Source organism: Amblyomma maculatum, chromosome 2, assembly GCF_055883805.1.
Source record: "Amblyomma maculatum isolate TAMU_Amacu chromosome 2, ASM5588380v1, whole genome shotgun sequence".
Taxonomy (NCBI): domain Eukaryota; kingdom Metazoa; phylum Arthropoda; class Arachnida; order Ixodida; family Ixodidae; genus Amblyomma; species Amblyomma maculatum.
The window spans coordinates 198,951,339-198,968,207 of NC_139345.1; the positions used below are offsets into that span (position 1 = coordinate 198,951,339).

Below are 16,869 nucleotides of genomic sequence, written 5' to 3' on the forward strand. Positions count from 1 at the left end.
GTCAGTAGCGACTACTATCCATTTGTTTCCCGCCTGCGACAAAGGGAAAGGACCAAGGAGGTCCATGCCGATTTGGTCGAACGGAATACGTGGTGCTCTAACGGGCTTGATAAATCCAGCAGGCTTCAGGGGCGCTGTTTTACGGCGCTGGCATTCGCGACAGCTTCTTACATAGCGTTTCACAGTTGCGGAGAGTCCTGGCCAGTAATACATGTTGCGGACTCGAGCAAGCGTCCGTGAGTAACCCAAATGACCAGACGTCGGTTCGTCGTGGCAAGCAAGTAGAATATCCGCACGGAGCTCGCATGGTACTACCAGGAGGAAAGCTCTTTCTTGGCCTTGGGAGTTTCTTTTGTACAAGACGCCTTGCTGCATACAGAATGAACCAATGTGCCGAGATAGGCGTCGAGGGAGCGTCGTATCACGCCCTTCCAGATAATCGATGAACGGAAGGATGTCTGGATCAGCTCTTTGTCGATCCCTGAGCTCAGATGCACTGAGAGCTCCTAGAAAGCCGTTGTCGCCATCGGTTGCAGCATCGTCAGTGTCAACGGGGGCTCGTGACAGCGCGTCAGCGTCTTCGTGTTTGCGGCCTGACTTATAAACAATAGTTATGTCAAATTCCTGAAGTCGTAAACTCCAGTGTGCAAGTCGTCCCGATGGATCTCGCAGATTTGCCAACCAGCATAAACAATGATGGTCCGTGACGACTTTAAATGGTCGGCCGTAAAGATAGGGGCGAAACTTCATAGTGGCCCACACGACCGCCAGGCATTCCTTTTCCGAGGTGGAGTAGTTGGTTTCGGCGCGAGAGAGTACAGCTCGAAGGCGTTCGAGGTGTTGGTCAAATGTTTCGGAAAAAACAACTACGTCGTCCAAGTACACAAGACAGATCTGCCACTTGAGGCCAGTGAGGACGGTGTCCATCATCCTTTGGAATGTAGCTGGGGCAGAGCACAATCCCAATGGGAGTACTTTGAATTCATATAGGCCATCTGGAGTTACAAATGCGGTTTTTTCTCGGTCTCTTTCGTCTACTTCGATTTGCCAATAGCCGCTTTTCAAATCAATAGATGAAAAATACTTCGCACGTCGCAATCTGTCCAGTGAGTCATCGATGCGCGGCAACGGGTATACATCTTTCTTTGTCACATTATTCAATTTCCGATAGTCGACGCAAAATCGAAGAGTGCCGTCTTTCTTCTTGACCAGGACTACTGGTGAGGACCACGGGCTTTGTGAAGGCTGCACAACACCATCATCCAGCATCTCCTGAACCTGCGTCTGGATCACTTCTCGTTCTTTGGCAGACACACGATAAGGCTGCTGTCGTATAGGGCGAGCGTCTTCGTAAGTAATGATGCGATGTTGCGTGATGGGCGTTTGACGAACCTTCGAGGAAGAAGCAAAACAGTGCTTGAAGTCCAGCAACAGTAGCTCTAAGGCCCGTCGTTTCTCCTTCGACAAAAGGCAGTTAATGTCGATGTTGTCAAGAGATGGCTCATTAGTTTCGACTGCCGTGGATGTAAAACAGACCGGATCGTGCGTAACAGGGTCAGCGAAAGCGATTGCAGTTCCCGGAAACAAGTGCCGGTGCTCATTAGAAAAATTTGTGACAAGGAGTGCAGCCCGGCCATTGTGAAGCGACAATAAACTTCGAGCAGCGCAGATGCCTTGAGCAAGCAGGAGTGAATGGTTCGCTTCCGCTACAGCATCGCCGGCACGGAAATCGTCACAGGTGACTTCCACAAGAACACTGCTTCGCGGCGGCAGCGAGACGCTCTCGGCGGAAACGCGAAGTGCGGCACTGCAAGGACTGTTACTATCTCGTTCGGCAGATTGTCCCATCGAAAATGTGACACGTCTATTTCGCAGGTCGATAACTGCTCCGTATTCTCGCAGAAAGTCAATGCCGAGGATAAAGTCACGGGAACAGTCACTCAAAACGACGCAACTAACGATGAACGTATATCTGTTAATCTGAATACGAGCCGTGCACATCCCCTTTGGGGTAACAATATGACCGCCGGCGGTTCGAAGGTACACACCTGGCCAAGCAGCGAGCACCTTCCTCAAAACAGTCGCCATGCGACCACTCAAAATCGAATAATCCGCACCGGTGTCCACTAATGCATTGACTGGAGTGCGACCGTCTAAAATAACAGGAATGTCCAGAGAAACGCTTTTGGCTTCCCTAAGGGACGGTACCAGCAGCTCGCGGTCGGATCGAAGCGGCGACGACGGGAGGTCTTCAACGCAGCGACTACCAGCGGCCTCGCCCCCGAAGGTCGCTGTTTTCAGTTTTCCCGACCAGGGCTAGACGAGCGGCCTTGCCCCTCTCGCGAGGAGCCTTGGGTGGGCGTCGATGAGCGCCTTGGTGAAGGGGAGCTGGAGTGACGCTGCGAACGAGATGAACGCTGTTCCGCCAGGTACTCTTCAATAACGCGGGGTCGTTGACCAAACCGGGGAGGAGGCGAGTCGATGCGGAAGCCTTGAAGACCGAGGCGTCGATAAGGACAATCCCGGTAGAGATGGCCTGGTTCACCGCAGTGGAAGCAGAGTGGACGGCGGTCAGGCGTGCGCCAAATGTCGGCTTTGCGTCGGGGCAGGGGACGTTCGTTGAAGTACTGCACTGGTTGCACCGAGGGCAGCGGAACTGTAGGCGGCGCGGGAATGGGTGGCGGTGAAGGAGGAGCCTGACTCTGCAGAACTTCCGCATATGTGGGACGGTTTTCGGTCCCCGACAGCAATGGCGGGCTCGTAACTAAAGGCGAAAGAGGGCTCTTGAGCGCCTGTCGTACTTACTCTTGCACTATAGCAGAAACGGAAGCTGGCGATTGCTGCAGGGGGTTCCAGAATTTTCTCAGTTCTTCGCGCACGACACTGCGAATTAGTTCGCGCAAAGCATCAGGATGCCGCTCGGAAGATGCAAATGACTCCGCAGTTGTGCCAGTATGGAGAGGTCGGTTATAAGCCGCGGCACGTTGTTGGAGCACCCTTTCCATTGTGGCGGCCTCCGCAAGAAATTCATTTACAGTCGACGGTGGGTTGCGCAAAAGTCCTGCGAACAGTTGCTCTTTCAAACCATGCATTAAGTGCCTGACCTTTTTGTCCTCGGACATGGCGGGATCGGCTCGCCTGAAGAGGCACGTCATGTCCTCGACGTATGCTTGGACACTCTCATTCGGCATCTGGATGCGGGAGTGAATGGCACGTTCTGCACGTTCGCGACGATGCGCGCTAGTGTAGGCCTCGACCAGTTGACGACGGAATTCCTGCCACGATGTTAACATTTGCTCTCGGTTCTCGAACCAGATCCGGGCACCATCCTCAAGGCTGAAGTAGACGTTCCTCAGTTTGGCAGTATCGTCCCACTGGTTCAAAGCAGCGACACGCTCAAACTGAAGGAACCAGTCCTCCACATCCTCAAAGAGGTCACCATGAAAAGGCTTCGGTACTCGAGGGGCCTGCAAGGTGTAGTTACAGGCCGGTGCGACGCCCGTTACCTGCTGAGCATAAGCACTAGATGTCATGGCGGCGGGTGATGGCTGAAACTCCGGAGACAGTCCCTGGAGCCGTCGACTGCAGCGATGCACGGGGGTGTCCAATGGCACAGGGCTGGCGCGACGTCTTTCAGATTGAGACTCTTGCATAGGTGATCTTACCCCGCACCTCCACCAGAATGTCACGTACAAGGTGATTGAGGATATAAAGAATAGCAAAGGGGTTAGCTCCGATACAACAGCGGTGAGCAGCACAGACGCAAAACCCGCAAGCGACACTTCGTCGTTCTTCACTCAGTCATGCGCCACCTGGCAGCGCTAGGTGGCAATATCCATAACATAAGAGCGTATGATATTTTGTTGAGCAATTTGTCACTAAGAGGCGTTCATAGTAAAGTAGTGGAGCAATTCAGGCGCTTAGCAAGAAGGGCGATTTGGCCTACCTTAAAATTAATGATAACCTTAGGTGTCTTTCCCTGAGGCTATGCTATTCATAAAAAAGATTTCTTTCCTCTCTCCTAGGCTCAAAGTCGTAACGTAAGTGTGCTTAGCTTCACGCGTTGGTTTGGCAACTAATCGGAAGTTTACTAATACCAACGCTCTCCTACATCCGCATTCCATCCACATCATTGAAGAGATAAATACTTAAATCTCTGGCGATACTTCTCGCCGATATTTTTTTTTTTGGTTGGACTTCATAATCTTTATTGACCGCAATATATGCATTTCACTCTCACCACATAGAAACTAAAGGACATGACATTCCAAGCATCTAGTCGAGTATCGCGCACACAGCGACACGTTCATGTTCTCCTTCTTTCCCTTGGCGGTCCGCGAATGGAAGGATTTAGCCGATTAGGTGGTTAATTGCTCATCAATAGAAAGTGTCAGTTGACGGCTGGCAACTGTTTCTTGAGAACCCTATATATGTCTAGCCCGATCTCTGTACAAATATTGTGAAACATGTGCCTCAAGGGTGATTGTATTGCACCATATTGTATTGAATTGTATCATATTGTATTGTATTGTACTGTATTATATCCTCTTCTACTCTATTTCTTGTTCCTCCCTGCCATATAGAATTGTGTAAAAAGTTAGCAAGTGTGCACTGTCAACATTTGTCATTTTGTGCTTTCATTTTGTACCCCAAACCTGCAACAACATTCGCGAGGAGGTCAGCGGTATGTATGAAAAAAAAATAAATAAAATAAATTTCGCGCCCATGTTTCTTTCAACAGCTTTCAAGGCCTCAACAAAAGTAAGGCAACTAAGCTTCATGGATTTCCATGAAACTCTGTAAAGATTTATTTTAGTTTTCTTGCTTCGCATGAGTTATGTATATACGATTCATAGAATATTCACAATGTTCGCATAGAATATTTAGTCCACAAATATCACGCATAATAGGTTCTCTACGCCGACATTGCACAGCATAATTAATAATAATAATTGGTTCACAGGAAGGGGAAGACGCAGTATCTGTAACACTTGCAGCTGTGGACACCTGAACCGAGCCGTAAGGGAAGGGAGGAAGGTGGGAGCGAAGGTGGATAGAGAGAAAGGAAGCCGTAGTTAAGGGCTACGGAGTAATTTCGACCACCTGGAGATTTTTAACGTGCGCTGATATCGCACAGCACACGGACGCCCCTTCGCTTACTTTCCATTAACAATATGCTTTATAATTCACCCTTTTCGTCTATTGTAAACTCCTCCTTACCATTATGGGCAACAATAACCGCAGACAACATCACAAAGTTACTACTGCTTCAGAAACATGCAATAGGAAACGTTACAAAATATTCTTACCTCGAGCATACAGCACCAATAATTAAGCAGCTTAAAATGGTTAAAGTAACGTCTTTGTATAACTACAGGCTTTTGAGATTATATAAACAAGACATCACTAAAAAGGACCACGCACTAACACTCATAGCAGCGCTTCAAGACAACATAAACACATACGACACTCGTAACCCGGAGCATTGGCACGTTACAGCGTGCCGGACGAACTATGGCAGGCAGATGCTTCGCTTCAGGCTTCCTACCATATTGAATCAATACCTTGGTAAATATTTCTCATTTCCTCCCTCTAAACTATTTCTCGAAATGTTTATATGAATACATTATTCTAAATAAACAGTGTTCTATCTTGCGACAAGTATCTCTGTATTATTTTCATGCATTTTTCCTGACTTACCGTGTGCTTTTTTTGCAATACAATTATTTTTGCGTTCATTATTTATTCATTTGTGTAAGCGTAACTTGTCTGCTGTGAAATGCCGTCATATACAGGAGTAGCCGCCCCGTCATGCTGCTCTCCGAAGCAGCTTTATAGCGGCTGCTCATTTCCTTGCACTAAGGAAATAAAGTATAAAGTATAGGCTTTACCTGTTTCCAGCCAAAAGGATGAATACACAGTGCATTTATGGCCTACCTCAGAAAATACGGACATAGATAGTCTACGCTCAGATTAAAATTTCCTGGCGAAAGGTACAAGAAACCATATTCGTTCACCATCCATCAATGCCTACCTGTGAACTTGTTTAGAAAATAATTTGGAGGAAATTTTTGACTTTTCGCCTTTGCATTTTTCTACGAAGCGTAGACAAACGCGCTTGCACGCTGCTCCTCGGACATGATTATATCTATCTGGCAAATAAATGCAGCTTCCAACACTTTAGCAGAATCGCCAAAGCCACCAAACAGTTTCACGCATTTATCAGGTATCGGCATGTTTCTTCACGCAACCTTCTTGTATCGGCTATTAGTGATAAATGCGAAACGAAATGTCTTCGCCAAGTGTTTGCGAGCATTTCGTCTACTCTGCTCTCACCAGCACGAAACCGCATGCTTCGCTTTGACAGCCTGCGAAACAAAGTATCACTTCGAAATCCAGTGCGGAACATTTGGTCACGGCGTTTCCTCGTTGCTTCCGCAAGGCGCATTCTGTTCGAGCAACCGTGACCCTAACTTTCAAAGCGCTTCGTGCCTAAAGTGAAGCAACCGTCACTGAAGACGAAATCTCCGGAGTGTGAGGGAAAATGCACGATGTGTGTCGAGGACCAGCGGCAGTCACGTGACGGCTCCTGAGGTCGCCTGCGTCACTTTGCTATGACCGTGGCCACCAGTAAGGGAACAATATAAAAGCGCCATTGCAAGCCGTTCGTGGACAACAGAAAGAATCGTCTTCAGTGGCTCCCAGTACGAGCACGCGAAGCAGTACCTTGGATTTGCGGAACAGTTTTTCGTTCTCTGGAAAACGGAATTTCCCTCTTTTGAAGATGATCGCCAAGGTGACCCCTCTTCGCTGTTTTCTCAATATTTGCTATGTATATATTCTTATTGTTTAAAATATTTGCGTGAATCTTTACCCCGTGATTAGCAAATGTTTACAGAATAGCAGTTTTCATCAGCGGTGGCAGTCGAAGGCTAGAGTGTGCTTGGCGACTTAGTACACCAGCGTTTGGATCTCACATTCGTAATGAGTGAAATCAAGGAATGATTAAGTGAAAGAAAAGATAAGGCGTTACGCCAGAGAACGCAGTCACTGCCCGGTTTGTTACCATACCCGCATTTAACACAGGTACATAGTCTGCATACGAGCAAAACGTCTGAGTTGAAAGTGAGTGGTAGTCTCGGGAAACTGTCATATAGTGTATTCGATAAAATCAGCTATTTTATGTAAACAACGAGCGTTTCCTAGATCATCGGGTCGCTATCGTTCGTGAAGAAAAAGTTGCCAAATTTCTGGAACAGAACACTTTGAGCATCACTATAGAGTGATGGTGAAAGTATTTTTTAGTTTATATAAATCACTTAGAGATACGGTTGTGTGCCTCTCCTCCCATCCTATTTGAGCCACTGTTACTATTTCAAGTGGAGAAGTCATGCAGCTTCCGTGCCTAAATGTGACAAGTTAATAACTACCCCTGTTTTGGCCATCCGTGGAAAACGCAGTTCTTCGTCGCCTGCATTATCGCCAGCGCTGCCGCTGCTGGACAGCGCGGTGGTGGCCACCATAGCTTCGGGGCCCATCACGCCCTCCAGCGCGGAGGATTCCGCGGACCGCTGGTTGCTGCAGCCGCGACGCCAGGCTTTACAGCAGCTGACGGCTCCGGGGTGAGGATTGGTTATTACTATTTCATCGCACAATTGATCACATACTCATGGCCAATTGCGTTATTTTGTTTCTCATGTTGTAAGAAAAAGTTACAAATATTTATAAACTTACGTTGCCCCGACTCTTCCCAATGTCTTCAATCATAACTTCAGTCGGATTCCGACACTCAGCTTCGCTTCTTCTTCAGTGTCCGAAGTTCTGCCGTTGCTTTCAATCAGACACTTCATAAACGGGTAGGCTGCCACTTTACAACGGCTACAGCGCTACAGACGGCACATTGCAAATGGGCGCTGTTTTCCTTGCTTTTACCCTGGTAGATTCTATTGTTTCTCCTAGCAAAGAAAGAATTCCTGTCTGTAAAAATTTGTAACAATGCTGGCTATAGTCCAGAACGTTAAGAAGAGATCCATCGATTCGACAACTCGAATGATTGAATCAACATTTTGTATTAAATATAATGTGGAGTGCGGCGGCACGTCTGCAAACGTCATCGACGCAAGGAAGTGAATTCCGACTTTGGGGATACAATTTTTCTGCATACGGTATTTCCAAAACCATGGCAGCGTAAACGGCGCTTCAGCATTACAAGCAACCTTGCACTTACGGCTTCCCATTTTCATCTCTTCGAAACTCCTACCAGCACTAAAGAAAATGCATAACTCGCCAAGTCAGCTCGTTTTCTTCACCGAGAACTGTAACAGTCGCAAGTTTCTTTCTACCTCACTTTTTGTCATTCAGCACTGCTTAATAGAAGGCAATAATCCCTACCCAGACTCTCTCAGACAAAGGATTCTATTTGACGTGGCGGTGCTGACACCCAACGACTACGGTACGTAATCATGACGTAGCTTTTTTACCATGCCTGCTCTTTCACGGACCTAATTTCTGTAATACCTGACTGCATATAGGTGCATTGCTGTTGCATTGAGCTGGACTTGAAATTCAACTTTCCTGAATGACTACCGCCTCCGTGCGTACCGCAGCCATCATCGCTGAAAACGCTTCTGGACAGGCGCAAGCACCGACATAATAACCGATGCTTCTCTGTTTACAGCCTCCCCAGCCATACAGCTTCGGCTACGACAACACAGACGAGTACGGCACTCAGCTTTTCCACAACGAGCAGGGAGACGGAAACAATGTGAAGACCGGCTCTTACGGCTACCGCGACGCCAACGGTCTGTTTCGCACTGTCAGCTATGTAGCCGACGAGAATGGCTTCCGAGCCACAGTGGATACCAACGAGCCGGGCACCGCGCCTGGATCCAGCGCTGACGCCACCTTCAACGCTCAGCCCGTGGCGAACCCGGTGGCCGCAGCCGCGTCGGCACCCATCGGCGCCAGTTTCGCTCGTCCAGGGGCCGGAGGTGGTTTCAGGGCCGGTCAATTTGGCGCCAGGGGAGGTGCGTCTTGGTCTGGCTGAGTCCGGCGTCTCTCATCGTATACATCGGTGTGTAGCGGCGAGAACTTTCACGATGAAGAAAGTGATCAATAAAGATTACGGTTCATGCCTATCTGAGGCAAATGAAACAAAGGTCCATTCGTTTGTGATCCCGAACTGCGCTGCATTTGAGCGGCGAGAGCTGAAAGAAAAAGAGGATTCAAACCGCCTCTTTTTCCACGTTTGCTTCTGTCAGATCTGCGGCAAGCGAAACCTTAGACCTGGTGAACAAGTTATCTACGAAACACCTTTAAACGATCCCGTTCTGTAGCGAATTCGGCTTTGTCGGAACTGTGCGTGGAAACTCACGGGCGTGGCTCTGTCAGGTGACCACGCTGAGCTCCGATTCATTGATCGGTTATGTGACCTAACGAGGCCACATAACAGAAAAACGTTTTGCGGAGCTGCCAGTTTGGGTAGCTCACTTGAGTTTCGACGCTGGGACAGTAATCAGACTTCAAGGGACCACGGAAGCAGAGTCCGGCAGGTTACGGCTAGGCCACTCAGGCACATCCGTAGGGCTTGGTTATAACTTGGCTTTGTATCTATGTCAATTCGCGGCTTATAATGGGCAGCTGCATAACGTATTAGCTTAGGGTTACCAATAACAATGCGGCAGATACCGGAGGCACAAAATGAAGGAATGTTTCGAATAAAGAGCACGAACAACATTTACACAAAACAGAAACCTCAAGGGGAGTTGCACACGGAGCCATTAACTCTATCGCGTCCTACCCTTAAACGCGTGGCTGTGTCTCCTATTATATTTTTTTGCTAGCTCCGCAGTAAGAGATAGTTCGCAAGCCCTGAAACGACATCAGAAGGTGGCATCTTATCTGGATTACATACCCAGATAGCTTTACCACTTTCCAGAATCATCGCCAGCAATCGGCAGAATTTTAATTGCTCTTTTTTTATTCGTATAGGCCAAATGACCAAGTAGAGAAATTTTGCAAGCTACGTGTTCTTGCTTCATACTGTACGTGCACAAAGTCTGCAATAATAAAAAATTAGCCTATCGGCCGGCGCCTCGTCATGTCTCATTGAGTTTAATTTTTTTTGTTTCACTTTGTTCTTTAGTATCTGTAATATCTATTTATGTGTTTGTTCCGCTTAGATGTGTACAGGAATATGCAGTATGAAACAAATAAATATAATAAAAATAAATATATAATAAATTCAAGACGCTTGCTTCAAAAATGTCCGGTTCTCAGATATATTTTAAACCTTGAAAGGAATACGATGCCGTATTAGCCTACTGCCTACGTTTGTATCTTGCTGTTTACTGAACTAGTGACCATTCTGATTCAGTTTAATCCGCATATCTTATTCCCAGTAGCAGCATCGATGCTTTGCCTAGTGGTGAAAGCAAATGAGTCTCTCCTTCATCGGTGGAATGTGAATGCACCGTTTCTCTCGAATTACCAAACCCAGTGTAAAAAAATTCAGACTTTGTTGGCCAACGTAATCGATATATGATCGCAGGAAAACGCATGACATCAGATCCAAGCTGTATGACGTTCAATGTTCTACTCAACTAGTGACAGTGATTGCGCTATGGATTTGAGAGTTTTGTCCTTCATCCAGCACGGGAGGGGCAAACAGCCGCCAATAAATACTCTAATTAAGCTCTGCTGCGGACAACAAACAGTAAGCGGGTCTAAATCACTGCGCAAAAACGACGCGCGTAACGTTACTCTGATCTCAGTATTAGCAAGGGAAAAGGTTCATTATGTACTTGTGCGGAAATTTCTTTCAGAGATAACAAAAACGCATAAAACGATTGCGGTGCCCGGTAATTGTAATGCAGTAGAACGTTCAGCTAATTCGTCACACATGATGAAACACGCAGCTGAATAGATGTCAAAATATACAACAGGCACACACAGATAAACGAAGACGATGCTTTACTGACAACTAATCATTTATACCCGCACACCTTTTTTCTCACTTTCTTTTATGTACACATTACTGCACCGTACACTGTCCTCCCAGTGACCTAAAAAGTATTTCTCTGACTTCAATTTGATAACAAAATCGTCACCAGTCACAGATATTGCCCATACTTCCAAAATCTCTCTCGTCAACTTCTACTTATTCTTTCTCAAACTGCCATGTTATCAAGGTCTGCTGGAGCTTTTCGTTCCTACTAAGCTTGCGTCGCACTGCAAAGACTGTACTTTATGTCAGTTATTTTTAAGTCCTCAGCGTCCATCTTCTTATGAATTAAAATAATGTCAGCGTTCTTCTATGATACCGGTATACTTTCGATGTCAGTCAGGTATTGTGTATACAGGATGGCTAGTTTTCTAGCACGATATCCCCTCTTTCGTTCGACAAATAGGTAGTCACCGGAACCTCCCCAGCTATTTTCCATTTTTTTCATAGCTTCTAAGTCTTTCTTAGTCTCATCCTTCATTACTGGCGGAACGTTTGATTGCTGTTTACTTCCCGAAATTTCATTCTGAGTTTCAGGTCCGTCTAGAACTCCTCAGCTACCTTGAGTATCATGTCCATGTTAGTAATATTGCCCGCCTTATCCCTCGCTGAATACATCTGATTTTTGCTTATGCGTCATTACCTCTTTACCGCTTTCAGGCTAAGACCGTCCTTTAGAGCATGCTCAATTTTCTCCGTGTTACACTTCCTTAAGTCGGCCACCTTGCGGTTATTTATTATCTTTGATATCTCTGCCAGTTCTATCAGGTCTGTTGCGTTGGAAGCTTTATTACCTTGGCTCTTCTTAATCGAATCTTTCGTCTCCTTAGATAGTTTATCGGTATCGTCTCTAACAATTCTACTGCCTACTTCTACCGCGCACCCGGTATTGATATCTCTGAAATTATGGTTCATTGTTTCCAGGCTAAGCTCGCTTTTTCGGTTAGCACAGAATATCTAATCCGCAGCGAGAGCCTGAATTCTTCTATTGTTCCCCTTACCGCTAATTATTGATGGACTTCTTCCTCACTAATCTTTTCCGTTCATTCTTACTCTCCCCTCTGGGGCTTTTCCATGTCCACTTCCGGTTCTGCATATATTCATTCAGCAAACTCAACTAATACATCCCCCCTGCTATTCCTTAACCCAATGGCATAGTTTCCCACGGCCTGATCTCCAGCTCGCTTTCTGCCTACTTTGGCACTGAAGCCATCCATCGGTACTGTATACAGTGCTCTTACTTTCCGCATTGCCGATTCTGCATCTTCATAAAAGCTTTTGACTGCCTGGTCCTCATGACTACATGTAAGTGCGTACACTTGTACTATATTCAGTTGTGCCGTTTATTAAGCTTAATTACGAGGCCTGCCATCCTTTCATTAATGGTTTAGAATTCCCCTATACTATCAGCTAAATCCTTATTGGCAAGGAACGCTACTCGTATATCTCATCTGTCCGGTAAACCTCGCTAACACAATACATGTCCGCCCTTAAGTACAGCACATGCCTCATTTGATCTCCTAACCTCACTAAGCCCTATCATATTCCATTCTATACCCTCTCATTCTTCTAACAGTACTGCTAAACTAGCCTCGCCAGCTAGAACTCTAGCTTTAAACGTTGCCAGGGTCAGTTTACAATGGCAGCCTTTCCGGAGCCAGAAATCCTTAGGACTTTCCGCTGCGTCACTTATCTTACCGTGGTGAGTTGCTTCGCAGCCGCTTGTGGCGTACCGGAGGTTTATAAGACTATTAATGAGATGTTGTGGCCAATTACTGCACCAGGGTGGCCAACTAATTTTCTGGTGAGGGAGTGCGTTGCCGCAGGTATTGACTGACGTTAGGTCACATTTCAAACTTCTTTATGCAATTCCATTAACACGAGGTGTTTTTTTTTTTTTATCCGGTGGAGAATTGTGTGCCTTCGAGTTTCGAATGATGGCCGTCCCTCACGCGACCCGACTTATATCGAAAGAAAGTTAGGACGTCTGAAATGGCGCCGAGGTCTGAGAAGAGCATGCGTCCCGCAGTAAATTATACAGATTGGAAACTGCCCTATCAAATGGTAAAAAATGCAAATAAGTGCAGTAATACTTTCTCTATGAAAAAAATGTCCTACAACCGTTCTCCTCGCACCCACGTCTCTACATTATTTTAACAATGCTGTTTACAACTCCTTTTATACTCAAAGCATTTCTTCAAAGAGGTTCTGTTTAATGATTATAGGGGTACAACTGTGCAAAAACTCGGAGCAAACTTGTGGTAGCTGTTCGGTACATAATTGTGTCTAGAACAGCCGTAATTTAGCAAATATAATAAGCCTAAACTTGGTATATTCAATCTTACACGATGCTTCTAGCGTAAACATCTGTTTACACCCACTAGATCAGACGTTACCAGAACGTGACTCTTCTGCACAATGAACAGTGCCAACCACAACGCACCTATTAATGCGTAAGCATTGTATGGCTATGTAGGCGGGTTTTACGTGGGCATGACCTTGTCAACACTGTAAAAGAGCTACTCGGTATATCAAAACAAGAATTGGACCATCGTATAGAGCGTCGAGAAAAGGTATGCAAATGACAAAATGGTTGATTTGGATTGATTTATTAGTTAATTAATTAGAGCCAGTTAAGTTATCACGTCGTTAAAAAAGCCGGGAGGGGCATTGTTGGCGTCCAAAGTGGGTCAAGTGGTACTCGACTTCCGGTGACCTAGGCTTAACTTCTGGTGGCGGAAAATTGGAAATGTTTGAACGTGAACGAGCGGGGAAGTGCGTGATTTGGGCGTGCAAATGAGTGGGAATGGTTAGAAAGTCTGTAGAGAGATAATCAAGATAATCAACCAACCGCAGTCTGAAAACTTCCGAGAGACCTGCAGAATTTGCAGTGCAGAAATGCGAAAGCCTGAATGCTGCTGCTGCACACGGTACATCGTGCGGCCCTTGTCCAACACAACCAGCGTTACTTTGAATGCATCAAAGTTCACCGGCGTTCTATAAACAGCTTACAGGAAAAGAAAGGCGCAGTGACTGTCAATCGCGGAATCCCGCTGACACTGTCGGAGACAACACAGCAACGTTCAGGGTTATGCATTTCTCCAGGTCAGATTCTGCAGTCATCCTTGAAATTTTTTAGGAGTTCCGCTTGCGGGCTACAAGTCACAACAAAAACATACATTAAAGTGTACACAGTTGTGGTGGCACACGTTTATTCACAGAACCTTCATTGAAATCTGTTTCATGTAGGAGGCAGTTCTCACTTGGGTAAGAGAACGGAGCTTGCGGTGCGTAGCCATTGCATGAAGCTGCATACGCTGGAGGTGCAGTTCACAGAAGTGGAGGCGAAATAGACTTGGCTGCTAATCACTGTTCTAGCATTGAAGCAGCTGGCATACTTAGTCGTTGTTGTCAACATCGGCCCGAAAGTCGTTGGAGTCGATCGCGTAGGTGACACGGCTGTAGAACCCGCAGCCGTCTCCGCCTCGGTAGTAAAACGTTACAATGCAATGAAACACTTCTTTTTCTGAAAGAACTGGTCGGTCTCTCGGGCTAAAAGCTACACCAAAGCGTGACGATGCCCAAGAGACCATTTACATGACAGCAGTTAAAGAAAGCAGTAGAAATCTCGCTACTGTCAATATCAAAGACAGGAAATGTGACAGAATAGAACAATAGTTATTTCAAATAATATAACCAGCAACGAGCTAAAACTAAATCCTTTTTAGGACAATGAAAATATTATGCGATGCAAGATAAGCAAAATACAAAAATAATACGTGCATTCACAAAAACGGAATGTAATTGTTTTTTGTTCATTCCTTCTGTATATCCATATTTGTTTTGTGTAGTTGGTAAATTATGGGGTAGCGACGGTATTTATAGAGCGAACGTCAACGGGGAACAGCCCAATCATCAGTATTTCTTGTTTTCACGCTAACATATCGCCGCTCTAAAGATGCCAAAGAGTTTTACAGGTTCATTTCACGAAAAATACACTGATTGTAATGAACAAAATTCGTATAGCTTGTGTAAACTATTATATTAAAAGATTCAAATGCGTCTATTGTACTTCCCGTTAATTCAATGTAGACAACGTAGCCGACAATGTTTTTCCTGTATGACAAGGTGTTTATTTAAATTAGTTTTGGCAGTTCTGCCCCAAACTAGACTGAAGTGCCTAAGTTGTGAGTCAAATACAACAAGACATACGTCCTCTTATTAATGATGGAAGTATTCTACGACAGCGAGATAGAGCTCCTGTAATAGAGCAAAGCTTTCTACAAAGACAATTAACATGAGTGCCCCAGGTCACATCTGAGGAAAAGTGTACGCCTAAAATTTTACGGTGATCAACAATCTCTACGTCTTGGCACTCAAACTTTGCCGCATGACTTTGTTTAAACAATTTTTTATTAGCGCGAAATGTAATTACTTTCGTTGTTTTGGTGGAATTAGCTTGAAGGCAATTTAATTTCCACTAGTTAGATACGATCTGGTCATCACGTTGTTGACGTCGATTCTCTCCTTGTGGTAGGCCTGAGTGATGCAATCGCCAACGTTGTGTTATCTGAAGCTGTATGGTTGGGCGGCTGCTGTGATTGGTGGTTCACGACGTTCAGCTGCTGCCAACGATTTAATATCACGCATGTGGACTTGTTGCAGTTCCCGTTACTGATAATACAGTCACTACTAACTGTATACGATCGCCTCAAAATATGTATTAAAGCGTTAGAGGCGCGCTTGAGGCAATGGAGGGCGCTCGACTGCTCTACCGAAAAATGCGGGATCAAATTCCTTACGCGGCAGCCGCTTTTAGATGGAGGAGAACAGCTAGGCGCCCGTGCGCTGTGTGATGGCATTGCACGTTAAAGAACAACATGTGTTCGAAATTTCCGCATGCCTACACTACTGTGTCTCTCATAGCGTGAGTCACGGGGCACTTTAAACCCTATAAACCAACCATAGCTTTAATGGCTCCATTTCACAGTAAAGCTGAAGCTGTCGACGTTGTGACCAGAAAATTCACAGGAATATCTCTGGCAGGTGGTAAGGTCGCAGGTAACGTTCCTGATTGCTGTTTAGTTGAACGAGTTTGCTGCACAAGAAGACCAGTTGACATGACAAGAGCTTCCCAATTAGGGCTTGATACCAGATGGGTTGGTTACATGGGAATAGCAGCTTCGAGGGCCCTAAGGCGATGAGTAACTCACGCCACTCTTGCGTCACGCAGGCTCCTATATACGACACGACGAATACGAGGACTTTATATTAAAAATACTGTCCGTAAACCTCATCTTCATTTGTCTAAATTCATCATCATCAGTCATCTTGAAATGAAAGTCTGGCCGCTGCTCTGCGGCAGAAAATTCAACCTCCCGCTTCTTCATCTGAGCTGACAAGTTTAAAATGAGCGTGGTTCTACTTGTTGCTTGAAAATATATATCTATATCGAGCACTTTTTCACATAAATTGGCAGCTAACGATTGCATACTAATTAACATGTGCCAATAACTGAGGCACAAAAAAGGAATTTAAGATAAATAGTTTTTAAGGATTTAAGATAATAAGGATTAAAGTAGTTTAAGAATCTAAGATAAATAGACAAATAGCGAGCTGTAAAGCTGATACGTGCGAACGAGGAACCTCAAGATGGACTAAATATGGGATTCCTTAAAAATATTGTTACGATGCGACAAGCCGATGAAGAAAGACGACAGAACATGACCGATGGCGATGGTAGATGACGTTTAATGAATATGTTAGCGGGCCTAGCGCGAGCGCTCCTGCCCGCGCCACTGCCCGCCGCTTCTTCTTCGTTGCTCGCCCGTAACAATATCATGTCATAACCTAAACCCCTAGGACTT

At 45.7% G+C, this 16,869-nt stretch overlaps 1 protein-coding gene across 1 annotated transcript; it reads left to right on the forward strand.

Annotated features, from left to right (window-relative positions):
• The first annotated feature begins 6,784 nt into the window (after positions 1–6,784).
• LOC146200899 (uncharacterized) lies at positions 6,785–9,046 on the forward strand. The gene is made up of 3 exons (XM_084592469.1): positions 6,785–6,796; positions 7,461–7,622; positions 8,678–9,046. Exons 1-3 carry the CDS (start codon positions 6,785–6,787, stop codon positions 9,044–9,046), a joined length of 543 nt encoding a protein of 180 aa, XP_084448595.1.
• Positions 9,047–16,869: the final 7,823 nt, after the last annotated feature.